General features: G+C 34.5%; 3 protein-coding genes across 4 annotated transcripts; 1 reads left to right on the top strand and 2 right to left on the bottom strand.

Annotated features, from left to right (window-relative positions):
• The first annotated feature begins 7,367 nt into the window (after positions 1 to 7,367).
• Positions 7,368 to 9,730, top strand: Inx2 (innexin 2). 2 transcript variants are annotated; one of them, XM_040716846.2, is made up of 2 exons: positions 7,368 to 7,624; positions 8,181 to 9,730. In XM_040716846.2, the coding sequence occupies exon 2, from the start codon at positions 8,209 to 8,211 to the stop codon at positions 9,295 to 9,297; it is 1,089 nt and encodes a 362-aa protein (XP_040572780.1). In that variant the 5' UTR covers positions 7,368 to 7,624; positions 8,181 to 8,208; the 3' UTR covers positions 9,298 to 9,730. The 2 variants fall into 2 exon arrangements, with proteins under 2 accessions (XP_040572780.1, XP_040572772.1); XM_040716838.2 differs by having other exon boundaries at positions 7,517 to 7,894.
• A 388-nt stretch (positions 9,731 to 10,118) lies between these two features.
• On the bottom strand, positions 10,119 to 17,525 carry LOC121121833 (uncharacterized). The gene is made up of 3 exons (XM_040716828.2): positions 14,961 to 17,525; positions 11,384 to 14,408; positions 10,119 to 11,260 (listed from the first exon to the last, which is right to left on the bottom strand). Exons 1-3 carry the CDS (start codon positions 15,500 to 15,502, stop codon positions 10,364 to 10,366), a joined length of 4,464 nt encoding a protein of 1,487 aa, XP_040572762.1. The 5' UTR covers positions 15,503 to 17,525; the 3' UTR covers positions 10,119 to 10,363.
• A 101-nt stretch (positions 17,526 to 17,626) lies between these two features.
• Positions 17,627 to 20,694, bottom strand: LOC121121826 (uncharacterized). The gene is made up of 2 exons (XM_040716820.2): positions 19,563 to 20,694; positions 17,627 to 19,490 (listed from the first exon to the last, which is right to left on the bottom strand). The coding sequence occupies exons 1-2, from the start codon at positions 20,258 to 20,260 to the stop codon at positions 17,996 to 17,998; spliced, it is 2,193 nt and encodes a 730-aa protein (XP_040572754.1). The 5' UTR covers positions 20,261 to 20,694; the 3' UTR covers positions 17,627 to 17,995.
• Between the last annotated feature and the right edge of the window lie 2,987 nt (positions 20,695 to 23,681).

Here is a 23,681-nt window from a genome sequence, read left to right as displayed (position 1 = left end):
TGCCTTGACCACATGCATTTCTATGGATTTTATTGCTCCCTCCTCTCAAAATTTCACGCAAGCCTAAGTTAAAAAACTTGAGAACCCTAGTTTTAATCTCAAACTAATTATTAGGCTTAACTGGAGGAAATTGCTCTACACCTCGTAAATACATGTCCCCTAAGACAATGGTTCCCAATGCACACCTAAAGACAAATAAATATTTCTTGACACGCTTATTTTAATTAAACAATCATATTGATTAGTATAAGCTATTGCAAGTAATGTATGGTTGCATAAATCGTACGGCAAACTTGAACTTGCCTCAAGATACACCATTTGGGAACCACTGCTCATTAGCACTTGTTAATGATCAGTGGTAATGTTAATTATATCAATTTGATAATTGTTCTTAATAGTAATTTGAATATTTGGTAGAATTGCTGTTAGATCTAAGCAAGCACGAATGGTCCTGTCTGATTTATACATACATTCGTCTGAATAATATATAATAATTAACTTTATTTATTCATTATCATTTTAAAGGTAGAAAATATTTTACAAAAACTAATATCAGAATAAAATCTAATTCGTTTTCCCTTGTGGTTTTTAGACGTATTTTCCATACACATCCTAACATTCGCTAGAAAATAAGTAATCTCAAGATAGGCTTCAAAATCACAAATAGAATGTAACGGATCAAATAAAAGTTATAATGGACTTCAAAAAATATATTTTTGTAGAATCTTGTAAAGTTTCCAAAAATCTGTTCATGCGACGTAAACAAATTTTAACCCAACATTAGCACTTTCAATCGTTCTTACTGCATGATAATTGATATGAAAGTATTTGGTCTTAATTTTTAAATTTTTTTTTCAATAACTATCCTTAATTGTCTGGAGAGTATGTGAATATATTCATATACTCGAATTTAATATTATACAATTCAATCACAGGTATTTAAAAATATCATCTTTTGCACAATACTGTAATCTGTAATTCATGAAAATGTCATTCAATTCTCTTGATGTTTAAGAAAGTTGTGATGTTTTATTGAAATATCATATTTTATTAGACCACAGATTTTAGTCTAGGCTATAGGTAACATAAACACTACCAAAAAAATGGCCTGAAATTTCGATGATAAATTGGTCATCCTTAATATTGAAGCTAGTGACATGATTTTGGTATCAAAATGTTTTTTTAGCATTATCTATTAGATAAAACAGGTTTAAAAGGAATAAAATTGAATTTGAAATTTTTTGTAAAATACCTACATAAAGAATTGTTAAGTTCAAATACGAGCGAAAACATGAGCTCCGCTCATTTTTCATTGAGCGGGAGCGTGCTTAGGATTTCTTGAGCGGACTAACGCACTGACAATGAATTATGAGCAGAGATGTTCAAAAAGCTATCATAAAAGAGGGCTCGGATTTTTGAAGTTGTCACCTTACTCAGAGATAGTGCTCCCTGCCTTAATATATATTTTCTTTACCAAAGCTGTCATAATTCTATTTTATTCCTTTTTTTTAGGATGGCCTCGCGATCACAAAAGTAAATTAGTGGTGTCAAAGATTATGAAATATCTTTTGGAAAAGAATATCGTATCTTAGTCGAGACTACAACTAGATCCCGACATTACTTATTTCTCTAAGTATGAGAAATTGTACGCGGAACCAGAAAACCCAGGAGCAGGAGGACTCGGGCTTGATCTGTACACTGAATAGGGGGATTCAAATACAACTCTGAGAATGGGATCTTTAGATATATTTAGAATGAGTAATTATATTTTTCTATGGAATATGTATGAAGAGGATCTAGATGAAGATGCAAAATAATTAATGGGAATTAAGAATATAGGTAGATACGAGCAAGTTTATTAGAAATATAAGGTTATACCATAACGCGTGTACGACTAATGTTTGACTTCCATCACACTTTTAATATTGACGTCATAGTAGATGAGGGGTTGTGTGTTTTGTCAAAATCTGTTTTTCTTCCCCAGCAGCCGGTACGATATATTAAATTGAAAATTCTAGCAATAGTGACGTCATTGACTATAAGTGGTTGCGTGTTTTGTCAAAATATGCCTGTCTTGCCTAGCAGATGGTAAAATAAATCAGATTGAAAATTATAGCAAGCTCGACTACATGATGGTCTACACTTGGATACGAGAATAATATTAAATATATATCTTAATATTTGGTTTCTTATATTTATTGTACTATCTAGGTTTTATTGATGATAACCTCGACGAAAATTGTGGTGGTCTCATTCATCAGTATATATTTAAGTTAAATATTTTTCTTTCCTTAGACGAGACTACAGGTAGATCCAGATAATATTTATTTTCCCATGTACCCGGATCATCATAGCTTGGACTCAAAACCAGAAGGACCCGAAGCATGAGGACTCAGACTATACTATACTTTATATCTTTTGTTAGATTCAATTCAACACATTCGCCAAGGAGTCTATATAATATATTTTAATTGATGAAGAAGGCTTATGATAATTGATGGTCATCCTAACAAATTATACGTAATATGTATAACGTGTCATCCTAACAAATGACACGTTATACATATTAGTAATTGAGTTTCCTTCGAGTTAGAAGTTTTTATCTAGTTACTAGTTATAAAAGTTGAGTCCAAAATTTATGCTCGTGATACATCACTACAAAGGTGTCTATGACTAATTTTGACTTTCACCACGCTTTTAATATTGACGTCATAGTAGATGAGTGGTTGCGTGTTTTGTCAAAATATGCCTGTCTTCCTCAGCAGTCGGTACAATAAATCAGATTGAAAATTCTAGCAAGCCCGATTACAAGATGGTCTAACCTTGTATTTCTATTAACCTTGGTAAAGGGAAAGTTTGTACAGGGAAAATTCGTATTCGCTTTAGCTCGCCCGTAGGAAGACTCGCCTTCTTTTATTTAATGTAACTAATAATCTCACATAAGTAATGACTAATGTGTTCGAACCAGAGACAAAATAAGTAATATTAATATATATATGACTAAAGAAAAATAAACAAACACGACAGTAATTGCGATTCGAATGGAAGAAGTGCTATTCACTTATTTATCTTTAGACATATTGGAAAAGACTCGTGGTGGGACGAACAAGCATAACATCAGATTAGACAAGAGCAGTGATTTCCTCTTCGTTATGAGCCAGGATGTATCAGTAGAAGAGGTGGTTGATTGTGGTGAAGCAAATCACTAAGAGGATGCACTCAAAGGTCGGATCGTAGGAGAGCACGAGGAAATGAGAAATGTCAGGGAGGAAAAATGTACAGCTCAGTACATTTGGAGCAACTTAGAATTGAAATAGAGAGAGAATAGATGTATAACTCCGGTGATTCAAGTCTCTTGAGTAATTGCGTAGTATATATAACATTTAATATGACAAATAAATTAAGTAATGGAATTAAATATAGAAAAGATATGGATATTGATATTAGTTATTGAAGAGGATTCTCCAAACCTCCACACCACTAGTGTTGTGGGTTTCTCGGTAATTTTATCACTAACATTTTCGCCGTCGGGTAGATTTTGTCGTATGACATCTTTGCCGCCTTTTTATGTTTTTTCTATTATAGTTTCGAACTTTACTGATTAATTATATAGGAGAAGAAAAAAAAGGAATAATAATAAAGAAGTAGTCTTTAATCTGGTACTGTTCAGAGCCTTATAAGTTATAAGTATTTTCCAAATTCCTGGGCCTTCATTCTCAGAAATCCAGACAGGAGGCGACGTTATTTTAGGCATTTTATTCAGTTCTCTATCGACTATCGAAATTTTTGGAAACCATAATATAATTCTCGATTGTGCTCTTAACATTTTGAAGAAATAAGGAATTCCAACTCTCAAGCCATTCCAACATTGTTTTATGGCTCACCAAAAACTCCAACAAACCCATTTTAATTCGGGAAAACAATGCTGATGCTAAGAAAATCTCAATCAACTTTTTTATTTCGAATTTTAGGTTTAAAAAAATCTCCACAATTTCAGGGGCATACATACTTTACTCCTTATTTGGAACCTCCTACTTTCAAAAATAGAGAAATAGACTTAGTGGACATGAATGTAATTTCATCAATAATAGAAGATGAAACTTCTTATAATGACATATATTTTGCATTAGTTACTTTATCCTTAGAAAATAATATTTGTATGTATTACAGATATTTCTCCTCAGGTAAAACATCTAAAGGAAATAAATACCAACATACAAATCCACCTTGGAGTCTATGAAATAGAAATAAAAGAATTAAAGAAGAAGTTGAAGGAGAAAGATGTCAAAATTTGGGACGCAGAATCAAAGTTTAAGTCTTTAAAAATGTCCCTCTCCTCGGTATTTAACCGAATTCAAACCATATCAAACTATAAATGTCGTCAAATGCCATAAAATTTTATTTTTTACTGTGTCTAAGTATCTTAGTATAAGAATGCCCATACATTTACGAATGCAAACTGCGATTATCAAAGAAAATATAATAACTTCTTCTACTTTCGGAAGACGAAGAATGTGTATGCGAAATTAAGTAAGTAAAAGAAATTATTTGTAAAGTAATTTTTCCATTTTTTCATAATAATTAAGCTCAATAAAATTATTTTTTTAGTATTTATTTATTGTATTAAGTTCTTTTGGGCCATTTGATATATATCACAAAGGGCGCTGAAATCTCGTGACGTAACTATTCTTATACGGCTCTGCTCTTAGCTATATAATTAATCTGATCTAGATACAACTGTAAAGTTCGAACCGATAATAGAAAAACATAAAAACGCGGCGAAGATGTCATGCGACAAAATCTAATCGAGGAAAAATTACGAGGGGAAAAAATGTAGGGGGCGAAAATTTTAGCTACAAAAATAACGGTGTGTGGGAGGAGGAGAACGGGGGGTGATCACGTGTGGCGTTGTTTATAAATTATAAATATAGTTGTTTATATTGAGACGAGATGACATGCAATGCCTTCGTCGTGTAATTGTAAAGAAATTAATTAATGTTTATATGTGTGTATAATATTTTAATATTCCATTGTATTTATATTTTACATAATATTATCATCTTTAATCTATCTTTTATCCGGTTGTAATCATTAATAAAGGGGGAGCCGAATTCTCATTCTGAATTGGAATGAATGAATATATAAAGTTGTATTATACATATTGTTTGATAAATATAACTGAAGTTTACTATTACAAATGAAGGTATCTTTTCATGTAATCCCAGTACAAACTTTCCCCTTAAAAATTTTTCGTAGGCAGTTTTTCTTGATCCACTATAAAATTGTGATTTTAGAGGATTAAGTCTGGGACATTTATTTGTATAAGTCCGGGACGAGTAGTGATGTGTCACGAGCTAAATTTTTCTGTTTGAGTATTTCCAATAAATTTTTTAGAGTAATTACGAGTTATATTCGTTACCTTTTTTGTAAAGTCTGAAAAGGGGGTGACAAAAATCTTTTGATTTCTGTCAAAAATAGAGATGTGCTCTAAGCTAAATTTTGCTTCCCAGGTATTTCCCAGTAAACCTTGAGTAATTATAAATTATACTAGTTTATCCCTATATAAAAATATTAATTACTCGTGCTAACACTTTCTGCTCGCTAACAAACTCGTATATCAAAAAATAATATTAAAAAAAAAATTTAAAACTTGTCATTTAAATATTGTTTTTGTAATTCATGTTCCGCAGATTGACTGACAAAATTAGAATAGTAATTTAACAATTTATATAATAAGACCCTCAATCAAGCTATAACCAGTGCTCGAGTTGTAGGGGGATGAGGGAGGGGGTACCCCTCTACAACATGCATCCCTTCACCATCATTTTTGTAATTTAAACAATGAATCTATATTAACACTTTGTCTAACATTTATCAACATGTAAAACACATTTATGTAAAAATAAAAAAACAACAGTGATGGAAGACCTGCACGAGTAAACTAGCGAATTTCGCTATATCTTGAGCTGGTGTTAGTTTCAAAGACTCAAATTAGGGTGTGATTGCCATATATGCAGTCTCTTGATTAATGTATATGACCAGAGTATCTGAACTCAAAACATCCATACCATACGTACTTAACAATAAAATGACAGTTTAATGTATGTTTTTGCTTTATACCCTATAAACCATAGTTAATTATTAATAACTATTTCAAGGCAGGGTGGAATTTCCTATCAAATCTTATCTTTTTTTTAAATTCTTTCATTAATTATGTTTATTCATTAGTAGGCTATATACTCATATATTCACATATTGCGTTAAAATTGCATACCACCTTGCAGATAATATATATTTTTTGGTTTTCTCATGCCCTATTCAGCTCGCTTTCTATTTTTTAAGTAGTCGGCCTACTTAGGCAAACTTTGACTTAGATTATAGCTTTAAAACTTTGTTTAAAAATGGCTGACAGTGATTCAGACGCCGAAACTGCTCTACAAGGGTAAGGTTTCAAATAACAATTCAACTTGCCCTCTTCCGAAAAAAAAAAAAATGAAAGGATGCAAAAATACCGGTATGAATAGGATAATTCTAACGCCTAAATTACGAACACCTAGGTAGAAGATGTGCGTGAAAACATCTAAAAAACGCACAGCACAGCGTGTCTTCGAACGATTTCTGTAGCCCATGGTAGGCTGGTGGACACTTGCGAAGCATATGGGACAACAAAACTAGAGGGACCCTAGATCAATTTGTTGCCTACCCTGTCAATGAGGCGCCCCTTATTTATTTTTCAGAGAGTTGGCAACTCTATCTGGGACAGGGAGCATGGTGTTTTGCTCTCGGATACGCTGGGTTACTCGTTGTTATTATAACATAATTAATATAATAATTTTGGGGTTACCCATCTATGTGCCTGCCGGGTAGACTGTGTTAGCGCAACATCAATATATCTCATCTGAGGTCAGCTATTTCTTGCTCTTTAAGATCATTTCTACTTATATCATAAATTTCATCATAATTGAAGGAGACGCCATCTTGGGGGCTCAAAGTTCATATTTTTACTAGATAAAATAGACAAATTTCCAATAAATCTTGTTGAAACTTCATCAAATGGCTTTGAGAATAAAAAAAGACTTAACATCTGCATTGAATTCCACTTGATACTATCTATATTTGGATTAAATCTAAGTAATGTGTACTCAAAAGCCATAAAAATCGCTAGATATGTACCATTTGTTGTTGGTCATCGATTAGAAAAGTAGGATAATTAGGGGAAAATATCTTATTTTTTCCATTGTAATAGTAAATAATTATCTACAACACGGAAATAAGATTGTATATCGATGTAATAACATATTTAATAAGGATTGCCATTCGATCAGTTATAAATTATACTACAATGATTTAAGCCTTCAACGAAAGATGGCGTTGAAAATAAATAAATGAAGAACGTAATTATGTCTGAGGAGCTAGAGAGGAAAACATTTTGCAAGTTGAGTAAATATGTATGAGGAGGAAGGTAAAATGCCGATAAGATTTAATCAATGTAGTTGGTAAATTAAAAAAATATTTTAGTGAAGAAATACGTAGCCTGAGCTCTGTGCCACCTAGGTAAGATGATGAAAGGGAAAGAACGCACTCCTCGAGTATGAAGGAGGAACTCTAGTAAAGTAATAAAAAGGTGAGAGGGACTGAGCAGCCCATCTGGTACAATAATAAATATTACAACTATTTAATACAAATTCACAATTTTTATATTCTTCATGATTTTTGCGTTTGGAAGGAAACAAGTTCTTTGTGTTTACGTTAGGAGTTTGGACGTTGTTTTATTACTTACACTCATAGTTCTATCCCTGACCTAGAAGTGTATGGCCCTTCCATCTCATTATTCATTTATTTTAAGCATTCAATTGTTCATTATTTTATAAGAATAATTAATAAGTAGTAACTAGTAAGTAGCAATTTAATAATTAATTATCTAACACAGAACTTTGTATAAATTATGTTTCTCTTTCAAATCTTCTCAATTCACTCCACGTTTTATATTATAATAATTAATAATACTCATTCAATACCTTATCTCTTTTCAGTTAAATCAAGAATTTAAATTATCTTCTTTATTGAATGATTCAATACTAAAAATTAAAATCTAATAACTATTATTTATTTGATTAAATGATATCTAATCAGTAATCTGAAGCAAGGAGACTAAAGCGACATTTTCTTTTCTTTTCTAGGAAATTAACATATTAGCAGGGGTGCAACATGTTTGACGTTTTCGGATCCGTCAAGATCCTTATTAAAATCGATACAATATGTATTGACAACAACATCTTTCGCCTTCACTACAAGGCTACAGTCATTCTTCTCATTATCTGCTCTCTTCTCGTCACCTGTCGTCAGTACATTGGAGATCCTATCGACTGCATTGTCGAGGAAATCCCTCCTAATGTAATGGACACCTATTGTTGGATTCACTCCACTTTTTCTGTACCTGAACATAATAAGGGAGTGAATGGAAAGGATATTCCTCATCGTGGAATAGGACCAGAATCATCAAAGGAGCCCTATCAGTATCATAAATACTACCAATGGGTCTGCTTTACTCTTTTCTTCCAAGCCATTCTATTCTACTTACCGAGATATTTGTGGAAGATTTGGGAGGGTGGAAAAATGTCCGTACTGGTACAGGAAATGAATATTCCCATTTTGGATAATGATGTCAAGGCAGATAGGATTCGGCTTCTTGTTGATTATTTCTCAGTCAATCGGTTTAATCATCAATTCTACACCCTGAAATTCTTTTTCTGTGAGCTCCTTAATTTCATAAACGTCATCTCACAAATATTCTTTACAGACTTTTTCTTGGGTGGTCAATTTACAACATATGGTTCTGAGGTCTTATCCATGACAGAACTGGAGCCTGATCAAAGATCTGATCCACTCTCTCGGGTTTTCCCAAAGATGACAAAATGTACCTTTCACAAATTTGGTCCCTCTGGAACAATTGAAAAATTCGATGGCCTCTGTGTTCTTCCCCTAAACATCATTAATGAAAAAATTTACGTGTTCCTTTGGTTTTGGTTCATTATTGTGAGCGTCATAACGGGTATGCATGTCATATACCGAATTTTGACTATTGTTGTGCCTCAACTCCGAGTAATTCTTCTGAGAGCAACAGCACGTCTGTCCTCTGCTGAAAAGATTCAACACCTGGGAGATTTCTTTTCTCTTGGAGATTGGTTCGTTTTATATCAGCTTGGGAAGAATATCGATCCTCTTATCTATAAAGAGTTTATAGATAAATTGGAAAAGGCTATCAATGGACGAACCACAAGCTCAGCATTTGCTTGATAAATTGTATTCTCATTGGATATGGAATAAAATAAATTATTATCATTATCTGTGGTTGCCCCCCCCTCTTGATATGCATCAACTGTACCTTTATTTATGACTTCGTGCATTTCAAAACAAATATTTTATGGATCTATTAATTGTTCATTATATTTTTTTTATGTATAATAGTGTTGCTTCTAATATTAAATATTATATACTTGTGCCATAACTGTCTATATAACCGCCTCATTGCAATTTGCATATTTTTTAATACGAGGCCTTTGTCCTAACAGGTAGCTAAGGAAATTTTAAGAAAAACTATATTTTTTTATTGCAGTATAAGACTTATTTCTATTTGAATGATTGTATGTTGTTATCATTACGATTGCCTTAACTAATTATGCTTTATTGAATACTAAGAGTAATAATAAATCCAAAAATTTTACTTAAATATATATTATTATTAATTAATATTTGTATTTCTTATCTCTCTCAGAGAGAAAGAAGGAAGTCATTTTGTTAGTGTATGTTTGGGCTATGTAATGTGAAGTTGTAATACTTTATTATAAGTACTTGAGTCAATTAAAGGAAATAATTTTTTGGGATCCAGAAGAAACACACACATTGTTCACGCAGAGTCCAAAAATTTAAAAGAATCTGATCAATGACTTGCAGCTTCTGGTCATGCTTATCATGTGAGATAATCAAAATAGAGACTGGGGAGTCCTGTTTGTATAACTTAGGTTCTAGTTATTACATATAATAATATATATTTTATATTTAAAAAATATTGATCTATCATAGACTATGGAGAGTTTAACAAAACTTATTACGTGAAGTACATACAAAAATATTTATTAAAAAAATATTATAGATTCTACCGATGAGTTACGAACGTTAGACAACTAAATTATGAATTTGACTAAAAGAAAAAAAAATTGACATACATATATATAAATCTTAATTCATATTCTAACATTTATGTACGTGGACAAATAGATTTTAATAAAATGACAATACTCATCATGGCCAACATTTAAGCATACATACAATTACAATGGAATAAAAACTAATAAAGTAATTGTCAATCTGGAAGTATACATTCTTCATCAATTAGCCAAGGCATTGAAGAAACAGTGGCCTTGGACAATACAGATATGCGGTTCTTCTCCTTTTTAATTTTCTCTAAATTGTAATGGTTATTTTGAAGGGGCAGAGTAGTAGTAGTAGCTTGCAATTTCTTAATCCCTCCTTTCTCAAATTGCGTTCCATTAATTATTTTATGTCCCTTTTTATGCTGAATCAGCTCATGAATAGAAGCCCTTCTTTGTAAGTCTAGGCTCATCCCCAATTGCATGCATTCATTGAACAACTTCTCACTCGTACAAATCACTCCGAATTCCTTGAAGAAAAGTGTCTGAGAAATAGTACAGAGCTCTTTTTCATAATAGTCCTCTTGATGAATTTCTCCTGAACAGCCCACACAAACACTATCCCAGCATTGTAGACATAAATGTTGAATAATTGACTTACAATTTGACTCACTCATGAATGGGTACTCAATCACTTTGAATGAACGTTCCTCATGATCAGAAAAACTTCCTGCTTCCTCCATAAATTGGTCGTGAAGAGGTGCAAGAATGAACATTTTGATTTTTGATAGCCAGTGATTCCAAACAATCTTTGTGGGAGAAGATGATCTTATTCGAGTAATTAGAAACCCTAGAATCCTTTTCTGCTTTTCCAAACATTTTTCAAAGGACTCAAAATCTCCAAAACCATGATAGAATGAAAGACGTATTCGCTCCCAAAAACGATCTCTTTCCAGTGCTCCTACCTTACTTTCTGGATCTAAAAATGACTTGTTGAGGCTTTGATAAAGTTCGAGAGCATCTTTGATACTTAAAGGAGGTACTTTGCAGTTCTTAATTAGTTTCTTAGGAGACAGTAGTCCACAGCAAAGCAACATTAGACTAGGAACCTATATAAGAAAAATGTAAATAAAAAACATTGCTTTTGATCATATATAAAAAATAGTTAGGTATATATTTATCAAGATATTTAGATATATGTCTCTAGAATTTTTTTTACGTCCAATACTTACCCGACTATACGTTATCTTCATGATAATGGAGGAACCATCATTACCATAATTTGAATTGAAGCTGATGGATGCGAATTTTAATCTAAGGGTCTTGATATGTTTATACTCATAGGGAACAACGGAGGAATTGAGGGAAACACACATTGTATTTTTCACATGATTACCGTAAGGTTGGTTCAATGTAAATTTTAGTCCACAAATGGGGCACTTATAATCCCCCATTTTACAGATTGGCTGATATGGAGTTGTTGATGTATTATTATCATTGAACAAATTTAGCTCCTCTATCCTGGATTTTTTAATTCCAAAATTTTGAGGGATTGGTGATGTTGAATGTCTCTTTGAGTTGGAAGTGATGGTTGCTACTGCAGGGGGAGAGCTATTGATATGATATGAGTTCGAACAATCGTGTGCCAAAAGTGTTTTTTGAGTAGAAAACTTTAATTTGCATTTTTTGCAGGGGTAATTTTCAAACTCCACAAATCTACACATTTTTAAATGTCTAAAGTACTCCAATTCGTCATCAATAAATACTTGAGAACATCCTGGACAAAAAATTCTTCCTTTATCATCTGGATAAAAAGAACGGATATCTTCTGGAATCTCTATCACTTCACAAGTCTTGATGTGCTTAATGTACTCTGTTTCATAGGAAAATACCTTGTCACAGCCATCACACTCCCATAGATCTGCCACATTTTGATAGTCCTGGCATTCAACCTGATGTTTATCTAGTTCTGACAACGTGGAAAAGTTATCCAAATGACAACCAGCACATTTGAGCTCATACTCATCTTCCTCTTCTTCTAAATCATCATCATCTCCGTCTTCTTCTTCTTCTCCAGGAATCGCAAGTTTAGCTACAATTGGCCATATTTCTTCCTTAAATGCCTTGACCCCTTCGCCCTTGAGACGAGCTTTATTGCTAATTTTTTTATATCTAGATATAACAAAGCGGAAGCGAACTGATTCCTTTTCCATCACGAGTGTTTCCTCTTTAGGACCGGACGAGGCTCTCCAATGATGAGGGAGAGAATGATTTAGCAATATATATATAAAATGATCGTATTCTATGGACCCTAAATCCAATGCGATATTTTTGAATTGATGGTTCTCCAAATTATATATCCCCTCACAATTATGTTTGAGCATTCCGACTTCGGACTTAAAATGTCGTTGACATGTTGAACAAATAAGCGAATTCATTCCTGGGCAGCATGTTTCCAAGTGCTTAAGATAAATGTGTTCGCGGCGGAAATAAAATTTACAGTCCGTGCAGTGACTAAAAAATTCACCGTGTTTTGAGCCTCCGATGGATTTAGTAGAATAATTATCATTTGTTTTTGGTGAGGAAGATGAAAAGTTCCCATTGCTCTTAGATTGCTTTTTTGATTTATTTATAAGGGGCAGATCATCTTCAAAAACAAACCTACCGGTGGTATTATAGTTGGATAGCTCTTTCTTCGTGGGTAGCTCCTCAAGTTTAAGCTTCAATTTGAGATTTTCTTTTTGTGAGTCACTTGAAGAATTTTGACAACCTTTACATTTCAAGTTTAAACAGTTTACACAATAATTATTAATTTCATCATTTGCAACAAAGGTTCCTGAGAGTCGATAATTTTGGAATTCCTTATAGGTCAAACCCCCACGAAGACCTAACTTTTTATCATAGGAACGGAATAACTTATGATTTGAATTATTGGAACTTTTTTTGGCACGTTTATGAGTTGAGCCAGAGGGATCGGATGGAATCCGTCCACAAATTCCCTCACATAGTAGATTTGAGCATATCACACACATAACAATAACACAGAAATTTCTTCTAAATTTAACAGTTTTTTTCGTAAGTCTCAATGATGGCTCTGTTCCGTAGAAATCCGCATTGAGAATTGTTTCTACTTTACGGCGAAATTTTGTACGATTTTCCCTGGATGAATGTGACATGGAATCACATAAGATAGTTAGCACAGTTTGAAATGCATTTGCCTTGTTATGGAAGGCTACTTTAATGGGGTAGCGAAGAACCCCTGCCAGTGCAAGTGTCTTGAAATATTCATAGGTGTCGGGACTTTTCTTATTGTGAACATACATAAAAGTTTGATAAATCTCTAGTGCCATTTTAACAGTAAGATAATTGGTGTTTATCCAATTATTTTTTGCAGGGGAAGCAAGAATACTTCCAGCCAAAAAAGTCAAACTTGGAATTCTAGAAAAGTTCATCACTACACTTAAACATGAACCCGATTCTTGAACACTGGCATTCGCGTAAAAGAAATTTAAATCGCAATCACAAAATAATTCATTGTGAGGGTAAAAGTTTGGAAAACCACTCATGACAGGAGACGTGGCAGAGGTTAGATACGTTCGACATCCTCCACATACAGCTTGAGGATGAACATCATAGTCATCTTCAAAGACTATATCCACATCACATAGTCGCTTAAACCCATCCGTATAGTTGAGTTTACAATTGTTAGAGGAGCAACGTAAGGTATTACCCCGAGGGTGACTATGAAAAGTACTTGTCCGTTTTTTACAACATCGACACGTCGTTTGTAAGTAATGTAAATGTCTTCCCTTGGAGTCCCCCAAAGAGATTGGCGATGGATAGGCAGGCCTCTGACACCCTGTGCACTCATTTTCATCGCAGGCAAGACAGAGTACTTTACAAATCCTATCCTTTCGTAGAAAAGCATACTGATCCATTTTAGAGGATCCACTTTTGTTTTCATCGGGGAGGAAAGCAAAAGCACTGAGTTTAAGTTTCAAAAACCAAAATGCTTTGTTTAATTTGCGATCCCCATCGGACAGTAGGTTGTGTAGCATTCGAATGCAAGCGTCTGCAGTTGAGCGAAATTCAGAAAAGTGGGGAATAATACCGAGGGCTATCATTCTATCAGTTATAAATTCCTTATTGGCTTGATTTGCATTATCTAAGGAACGTCGGATTTCAATAGCATCTTTTATGAGCAATTCAGGTGGATTGAGAAGGGGCTCTTTGTTGGTTAAGCCTCTACATAATAATCTGAAATAGTAATACATACATAGTAAAATTATGTGTAGAGTATCTGGCTATAATATTAAGGTACTCTAGTAGTAGTTGGTTTGTGGTTACGGCAGTACTAAAAAAATCTTCGTTTAATGAATAAATATCTGTGGTATTGTTAGTATAAAAGGGAGCAGAAAAATGTAGAGACAAATAAAACTGGATTTACATCACATTTGATATTCTATATACGTATAGAATATGTGCATTTTACATTCAATTTAACTTTCTTGTTATGAATTAAAGAAATTTCCAAAAAGTGTAATTTGAGAAGAAGTAGAGGCCGAACGAGCGAAGGAATCAGATGAAAAGAAAAACTAACTACATAATATTATTTGATATTTTTATTAGTTATTTTGATGACGATAATTGATAATTAAGTGTCCCTTTCAGATCTGGAGAGAGAAAATAGCACACACATATATATATATATATAATTAAAAGTGGAAAAATCTTTCACATATTTTTTAACAGGAGTTTCTTCCTCCTCCCAATATTATAGCCTATAATTAAATGTATATAAGTACTGACCTGAGCGAAGGTACAGAGCTATTAATAAGACAAAATGAATTATCCAATGTAACCCAAATCTGCCCAATGGTTATTTTTTTATGCTGACTCTCATCCCCTTCTCCATCTAATATCAAATCATCACACTCCGAACATACGAATTCCCCAACCACGACTTCTCCTTTGTACAAATCCTGCGACTTTGTAGAAACTCTTCTAAGCCGTATTTGATCACTATTAAAACAAATACCGCATTGGTGGTTTTTGAGAGGAAAATCCTGAAGCAAATATTTTTTATGATTCCCACACACACTCATCCATTCATGGGCTTTGAGCTCTTTATCTGCTATTCGAAGACGTTTTAAAAGAATGAGTCCTTGATCACATTGAGGAGAAGAAGAGTACTCTCTAGTATTTCTGCGAGAGAGATCCGATATTTTAAAGCGTTCATTGCTACAGGATAAAGTAGGGATTATAGCACTAGTTCCTTGTTTATTAATATGAGAAGAAACTATATCACAGCTGCAGCTGGGAGTCGTATTCATGTTGAGAAATGGATCCATCCACTCTGTACGTGAGACAGCTTAATCTTAAAATAGGATCCAGGGAGGCGAAAATGATATGTGTATAAATGGCACAGTCTAAGTCTATCTACTAACTAATACATATTTTATTTATAATACTTTATATTATTATACCACAACGAATATCAGTACCTAATACATACTGATACAAGTTACAACTATTTCATTTTTTTCTTTAATTTAATTTTATTGCACATAGTATGTGCTTGCATTTTTTTTGTTATTATTTATGGCACTCTGTGGAACACAGCTATGCAAAAATATCTTTTTTTAACTATCGCTCCTTCTTTCCTCTCCTCAAAAACTGCACTTTCACTCTATACAATTATGCAATTTTTTTATCTGCACTCTCGAGCCCGATGCAGCCTTTCTTGAGGAAGGAATATAATGCGAAATCTAGTTTATCCTTCTGCTTTCTAAATTATAATAATTGAATCATCCTTTTTTTACTCTATTTTACATTATTTTTCTTGTAGTTCAAATAATGTGCTTAGTAGTTGTCGAAGGGAGTCAAGTTTGTCTTTATTTTAGAATGTTAACATCATTATTCATTGCTTAATGTTAGCTAAATAAATTTATAAAAAAAAATTATATAAAATTTTAATAAATGTGGCTATGTTGACTTATTTTAAACCATGGGTACATTTTGCCACCTAATTATGTATTTTAATCTACCAGAATTGCAAATTTGTGACTTTACTTGAATTTGACTCCATATTTTGAAGAATCGTAACTTAACTTGGACTCAAGATTGCATTTCAGAGCCTTTTTTAACAAATAACATCTGACAATCTTTTCAATATTTTTAAAGAAGTATATACAAATTACTCTTAATAGTTTTCAGAATTCCAAATACAGTCAAATCCGGAGAGGAGCAACTCCTCGGCTCCAAATACAGTCAAATCCGGAGAGGAGCAACTCCAACAACAATGTTACTCTTATCCGAAGAAGGAATTTTTTTTTGATAACTTATGTTGATTGGTGACCAGAACAATCAAATAAGACAATTTTCTATTAATTTCAAAGTATATTAATTATTTGATATATCTATTTTTCTCTATAATAACAGAGTAATACCTAAGAAATATTGATAATTATTATTCTTAATTCAATTTTCTCAACGGTGAGATTGTCAAGCTCATTATATTGAGCAAATTTTATTCCAACATTTATAATTTTTTTTAGCAATACATCCCCTTCCCCCTAGCAAAACTGTTCCCTCTATATTTTTTTATAAAAGCAATAGTCGAAATTGTCTTTTATTAAAATAACAATCAAGTCAATTTATTCTAAAAAAACTTGCTCCCTATAATGATTCATTTTTCAATACAGTTTATACTTGACTCAACAATAACTTCAACACTTAAGGGCGAACGGAATTACAAAGGTATATCTACGCTTTAAATAAAATATGACATTAATGCAATTGACTTGGTAAATGTTTACTAATTATAGACTTGAAATGAACAAGAATGAAATTTGAGGACTGTAACTGGATATTATTAAAAGACTTGTGAGAACTTTTTGCCTCATTATATACTATTTATTGATCATAGCCATATTCACCGGAAGGGGTGGGGCCAGGGACCTCCATAACTATTTCACTAGTAGTACATCTCGTCATATTAATGACAAAACCATGATTACGGCACTGTATATTATACGTAACTTGAAACAGGAGAAATACATAGTTTCTGGGCTCAGAGTGAAGGAGCCACAAGTCAAAAATGAGATTTTATTTTATCTCACATTAAGACATATATAATTAACTATATTATAGCACCCTAATCATAATTTTTCTATATGGATGACCCATCAATAATTGGCCTATAATTACTATTGGAAAAAATGAAGACTTCTCCTTGGTGATTAAGGCCCTGAGTTATGAATAAATATCTGGATGTCGATAAATTAAACCGTAGATATCCTATAACAATAGTATTACACCTGTGAGATTTTCATTCTGAGCCCACTTCACACAACAAACCATAGAAAAATAACTAACTCATAATTCCCTGAATTACATCTGTACATAAAACATGTATGTAGTAACATGTACTCCCACCTGTGCAAATGTTCAAACTCTAAATATAAAGATGATGATTTAAATCCAGAGGCTCATTAATACTATTATATTTAGTTTCATTTTATAGAAAAATATCAACCACTATATACAAGAATATAATAATAGTAATAAGCGCATATATTAATAGAAATAAATTCACATAGTTATTAAACAACTTAGAAATGATCAAAGGAAATTGTAAACGAATCATTATATATACCTATATACATAATATTAAAATATAATATATAAAAGGTCACACACGTCTTAGATATAATAATAATATTGAATGAATATGCACGCTTGCAATGGGTACATGTCATTTAGGTATACATACATACATAGACATACCCCCCTCTTTGGAAAAAAATCTCTGTCTCCAATAAAGAGACGAATATTTAGTTGTATCATGCATTGTCCTTATCAAGCACAACAACTTTTGTGTCTTCAATTATAGTCTCCGTGTGAACATCTGAGTCGCTATTGGAATGCTGTTCAGAAGAAGGAACGTTGTCCGAATCATCTGCTGCCACTGACGGCTCTGCATCTCCACCTGCCTCACTGGAGGAGGTATTTTTCTCATTCGACTCTTGAGACATCATCTCTTCCCTTTCTAGCACAATTTTTGAATCCTCAGTCGAGGAGAGAATTTGCTCCTCTGTTGGGGGCGCTCCTCTATCCTTTTGAGACTGAATGTGTATTCGATTATTGGAATCCACAACGACATATGTACTTTCGTCACTCTCATCTTGAGCAGTCTCTTCTTGAGAAACGACTACTGTTGTTTCATCACATCCCTCACTCACTTGCAACTTGACAAATTGATTAAGAGAGGTAGGGTTTGATGATTCTTTTCGCTCACTTTCAGCATTGCTCGAGTGCTCTACCTCCATTCGAGATCCATTAATTTGACGAATTTGTGAGGGGTCAACAACAATTAAACCCTGGGATTCTTCAAATTCCCCAGATTGTACAATAACTATCATGTCCTGATCATTAGAGATTTGCTCTCCTTCAATCACAATAGTTTCAGTCTCTTGAGTTTGGGAATCGCCAGTACCAGATACAGAAACGTTGTTTCCTCCCTCCTCATTTTCAACGACAACAGTCACGCTACTATCCAAGGAAGAGTTAGCTTTAGCTAGTCGGACGGCGCTCTTTTTGTCCTCCTTTTTGATACCATGTTTTTCGTCAGAGGCGTTATCACTTCCTCCCTTCTTAGATTTGGAAGGACCTGTAGTTGGTAATAAATGCAAAAGATGTTCTTTACGAATATGGAGTTTGAGGTCAATATGAGAGGCAAAGGACTTCCAGCAATGAAGACATAGAAAAGGGGTTTCTCCAGTGTGCAGCACTAGATGATGTTTAAGTCCAATGGGTACTTTAAAAGCAGTATCACATTCCGGACATACTTTATTTTTGGCGTTGCCTTCCTCATCGACAAGATGACAAAGACCATGGAACATAACCTCATAGCGCCATCCAAACTTACGGTCACATTGGTCACAACTTAATTCCCCATTGGACGGTGTACGATCCCAATCAACTCCACGAACCAGACCCTCTCCCAATTGAAACTCATATTCCATTTCCCATTCATTGACCCTTTTATAAGGACGATCTCCGTGGGCTATATTCATTACTTTTTCCTTTATCCTTATTTTTCTTTTCTCCAATTTCTCCTTCTCCTTGCGTATTTTTTCAGCCTCCTTCTTGATTCTGTCGAGCTCAAGGTTTTCTCTAGCCTCAGCGACGAGATTCTGGTGATCATCGAGAACATGCTGATGCACTGCAACAATACTTGTGAAGGCTTCTCCACAATGAGGACACTTGTTGCCCTTGCAATTCATTTCCGGATGCTTCTTTTTCATGTGTGTACGGAGATTAGCCGGCTGAGTAAATCTAAAAGTGAATGAAAAGGAGAATGAGTTGAAAAGTAAGGTAGGGATAGGATTTCTAGGAGGTGAACATTACTTGTTTCCACAGAAAGCACACTGAAAGGGTTTTTCTCCCGTGTGAACCACAACGTGGTGGAGCAAAGCTTGGCGCGTAGTGAACTTCTTTTGGCATACAGAGCAAATGAGAAGTTTTTCTCCAGTGTGAAGTCGTCTGTGCTGTGCCAGATCCCTTTTCCATTGAAAGCCTTTACCACAAGTCTCGCATTTGTAGGCTGAAGTTTCTTGGCGCTCTTTTTCACGGTAGTGCGTCACAATATGGCGACGAAGTTCCCAAGGCCAATTCCATTCCTTGTTACATTTGGGGCAAGGATACTTGTGTTTGGGCTTAAGGATTTCCCCAACTTTCCGTCCACGCCTCTTACCCAAATTTTCGAGGGCGGAGAACTTATCCGCCTCTTCCACTCCTAGGTTAATGATGATCCCTCCCGTCTCTTGATCCACGTTGAAGCTCTCCTCATCCATGGGCTCCTCTTCCACGTCCTCTTCGTGAGGCATCTCATGCCTCAAGGGGTCATCGTCGCTATCACTCCCGCACGTTGCATCCAAGGCCAATCTCTCCTCTTCCTCCTCCTCCCCCTCCCCTTCTTCCTCCACATCCACTTCCGCCACCACTTCTTCCTCCACATCAGAACCAACATCGTCCGCGAATTCATCCGCAGGAGTGCTCCATTGAAATACTTCTTTCTTACGATTGGGGGGTTGGGATGACTCCATTTCGGAACCTTGATTCTATCTCCCCAAACCTAACAATTCAACTCAATCTCTACAACACCTCGCCACCAGTAACTAGTAAGTCAGCCACTTCTCCACCAGCAGAAGAAATAAAGAGAAAACTGCTAGGCTGCTTTGTAGTTTCCAATTAATTCCTTCCCTAACTGCCCTGCGCCCTTCTATTCTCACTACCTCTCAACCTCTTTTCTTTTCCTTCTTCCTAGCTCGCTTTAAGTCCAGGCTCTCTCTCTCTCTCTCTCTTCTTTATCTTAGCATAGTTTTTATTTATTCATTCTAGCTTTGATCTCCTCCTAATTCAACAACGCCAACTACCTCGTACAGTGCACACACGCACACACGCTCTTTAATATTCAGAATACTATTTCTTATTATTTTATTCGTACTACGTATTTGTATTACAACTGCTATTACAATGCGATCTTACCTCCTTCCTCTTCTTTTCTCTTCGTCTTTTTCCCTCTCTTTTTCTCATCTGTTTTTTTTATTCAACTCGCGCCAATTTATACATTAAGCTGATTCGTAGCTAGGAGTAGTTAAAATAAGAATTCTACTTACTGGAGTTTTACCCTTGTCGGGAGAAGGCCTCCCTTGCCTAGTTTGTAATAAAGCATTTAACCTCTAGTTTTTGTACTTCCTTTACTAACTAATTTATATATTAAAACTATGGTGGGCCGAGAACTAAAACGTTAGAAAATCGAATATGGCTACCTATATTTCAATATATTCTAGAAAAAGAAGCATACATCCCCAATTTCAGATCTCTGGGAATTTTTTTTTAGATGCAGACATGAGATTGAAATATCAATGCCTCCTATTCTTAAATTATACCTCACTTTTCAGATTATATTGCATGGTAATTCGAAAAATTCAAGGATATTAGTAAATATTCTTCCTGGGAGATGGAATGTTATATATGCCTTATTCTTTTTTGACTAATGAATATTCCCCTTTTGATAAAATATGATATTAATTTAGTCTACCATTTAATTGGTATCTTGTTCGGTTATAATCATTTCATAAGTATAGACCAGTATGCCCTATCTTTTTTCATTCACGGACCTCCTTCGATATATGTCTTCAGTTACGCATTCCCTGGTCATTGCAAAATATTTGCGGCAATAAAGAAATTCTTTTGCCTAATTGTTTATTCTAAATATAAATTAGAATAAGTTAAATCATTAAGATTTTGGCTAGACCAATATTATTTTTTATGCTATTTAAATCTACCTGATACATATAGTGTTGCCAACTCTGAAAAATAAATGTATGACAACTCATTGGCAGGGTCGGGATGGGTGTTTTTTTTTACAAATATGGGATGATTCCGTTTTTCAAGGGACGGTTGGCAACCAATTTTTCCAGATTTTTTAACTATTTCACCCTGAATTGAATTAGATTCATATTTTTGAGAGACATGAACATATGGAAAGCAAATTATTATCCAGCAATTAACTTTAAAAATAAAAAGGCTTGTTGATTGGAGTTTCTTCTGGTCGGCGATCAATTGTAATAAACCAACCAAAAAATTGCAATCCGATCAATTTGTACAAAATTACATATCAGCTTATCTCCCTCAATTTAAAGTAGCCTCTCTTACTGAGGAGACTCAAGAAAAAGCAAAAACGTTATTTCTTGAGGAGGCCACCTTATTTGAAGATCATCTATCCAACCAGCTGTCTCAAGAGAGAGTAATTGCTTTACAAAACATCCCAAAAAGATGGATACGGCCAAGCAGGAAGTAGAAATATACCTAGTTGATGACTCTGAAGGTCTGGAAATGATCTTGGCCTACCGAGTAGTTCTCCAAGGTCAAACAGATCCTGAGAAGGCAAGACAGAGGCTGAGAGACAACTTTGAGAAGCAACGCCTCTTAATGTCAAATACAGAGCTAGAAGCGAAATGACTTATGTAGACTATATTTTAGTTTTTTTCTACATATATATTTTTTTTAATATAGTAAAATATTGTAAATAAATATATTTGAAAAAGTTGTATAACTCGTTTAACTCGTAGAGCGGCATGACATGGCCCGCGGAGGAGATGACGCCTAAGACCATAACCGTGTCCAAGAACTTGGTCTGCATAACCTTGGGGACGTCTTTAGGGCTGTAGGCTAGCCAGCAGTTGTTCTGGTTGTGGATCATCTGATCCTGACAGAAGTTTTTCTCGTCAAAGAAAAACCAGAGCATCTCAGGATCCATTGGAAGTTACAATTTGTTCAGCAGCTTCTTGCAGTGGTTCAACCGCTTCTCCTTGGCCTGGGCCGTCAACAAATGGATCTTGGGCATTTTGTAGGACTTGTACCACAAGTTCTCATTCATGCAGTCCCGAGCAACCTTGTCTGATACCCCCATATCACATGCAATTATCCTCATGGACTTGCCTGGATCAGCATTAATCTTTTTGTCAACACTGGCAATAAACTGGGGGATCCTGAAGCAATCCTTACGCATTTTTCGGGCTGACCTTGATCCACTCCCTTCATAGTCTCCTCCAACTCCTTTCTGACCATGCAGACAAAGCTCCTGTCCAACTTGAGAAAGTCTGCAATTTCCTGGTAGTCTCTTCGGGCGTGAATCTCAACAAGAACACTTTTTCTTTTCCAATCTTTTGGCACTATAAAATCTTTGATGTCAGTCATTTTTTTTTTTAAGTGAAGCCAAGAACAAGACAAAATGTGTCCTGTTTCACTTCTATACGGAACGGGTGTTTTTTTTCTCTTATGTATACGGGACGATCTCGTTTTTCAATGGACGGTTGGCTACCCTACATACGCATGCTGCTTTAAAAAAAATTCCCGATCGTTGTGGTTTTCAGATTTTGGTGTTACTTTTCTATCGAAATTCCCCAATTTTATGTTTCGGTTTAACATCAGCACCCAAAAAAATTTCTGAGCTTTCGAAATAATTTTTAGCATCTATTACGATGACTAAATTTGTAAAACCACTGCAACTAAAGAGATACGCCAGATAACTTTTATTATCAGGGATAATCTTAATTGTTGTAGAGATACACATAATGCTGCCAGGAGTCTTACTCCTCATGCATTATCCGGAGTAAAACACATGCCCACAGAGAGAAGGGAAGTCTCTCATAAAAGACTTCCTACAATTACCCCCATTCCTTTTCATTCTGCTTGATCTAACAGATCAACTACTAGAGAAATTGCTTCACTGTCCAGACTATGGCTTGATCCTCTTAGGTTCCCATAAGGCCCCTCAATGATAACCTGAAGGTCCTATGAATAGTCGCTAGTTGTGTCCCAGTTACTACTCTTATGAACTCTGGGTTGGTTATTCGAACACCCAGTTCTGAGTCAGACAACGTGTAACAATCGTCGATGAAGGACTTGAATTTGACAGCTTCTCTGTCTTTAATAAAAAAAATTCTTAACTTAAAATGT

Source organism: Lepeophtheirus salmonis, chromosome 1 (genome assembly GCF_016086655.4).
Source record: "Lepeophtheirus salmonis chromosome 1, UVic_Lsal_1.4, whole genome shotgun sequence".
Taxonomy (NCBI): domain Eukaryota; kingdom Metazoa; phylum Arthropoda; class Copepoda; order Siphonostomatoida; family Caligidae; genus Lepeophtheirus; species Lepeophtheirus salmonis.
The sequence above is the reverse complement of the archived record's forward strand: the minus strand, read 5'-3'. Positions and strand labels throughout refer to the sequence as shown.

Coding starts and splice junctions, on each gene's coding strand:
- Inx2 (XM_040716846.2), top strand. CDS start 8,209: ATGTTTGACGTTTTCGGATCCGTCAAGATCCTTATTAAAATCGATACA.
- LOC121121833 (XM_040716828.2), bottom strand. CDS start 15,502: ATGGATCCATTTCTCAACATGAATACGACTCCCAGCTGCAGCTGTGAT. Junction 14,409..14,960: donor AGCTCTGTACCTTCGCTCAG/GTCAGTACTTAT, acceptor TTACTATTTCAG/ATTATTATGTAGAGGCTTAA. Junction 11,261..11,383: donor TGAAGATAACGTATAGTCGG/GTAAGTATTGGA, acceptor TTTCTTATATAG/GTTCCTAGTCTAATGTTGCT.
- LOC121121826 (XM_040716820.2), bottom strand. CDS start 20,260: ATGGAGTCATCCCAACCCCCCAATCGTAAGAAAGAAGTATTTCAATGG. Junction 19,491..19,562: donor TGTGCTTTCTGTGGAAACAA/GTAATGTTCACC, acceptor ATTCACTTTTAG/ATTTACTCAGCCGGCTAATC.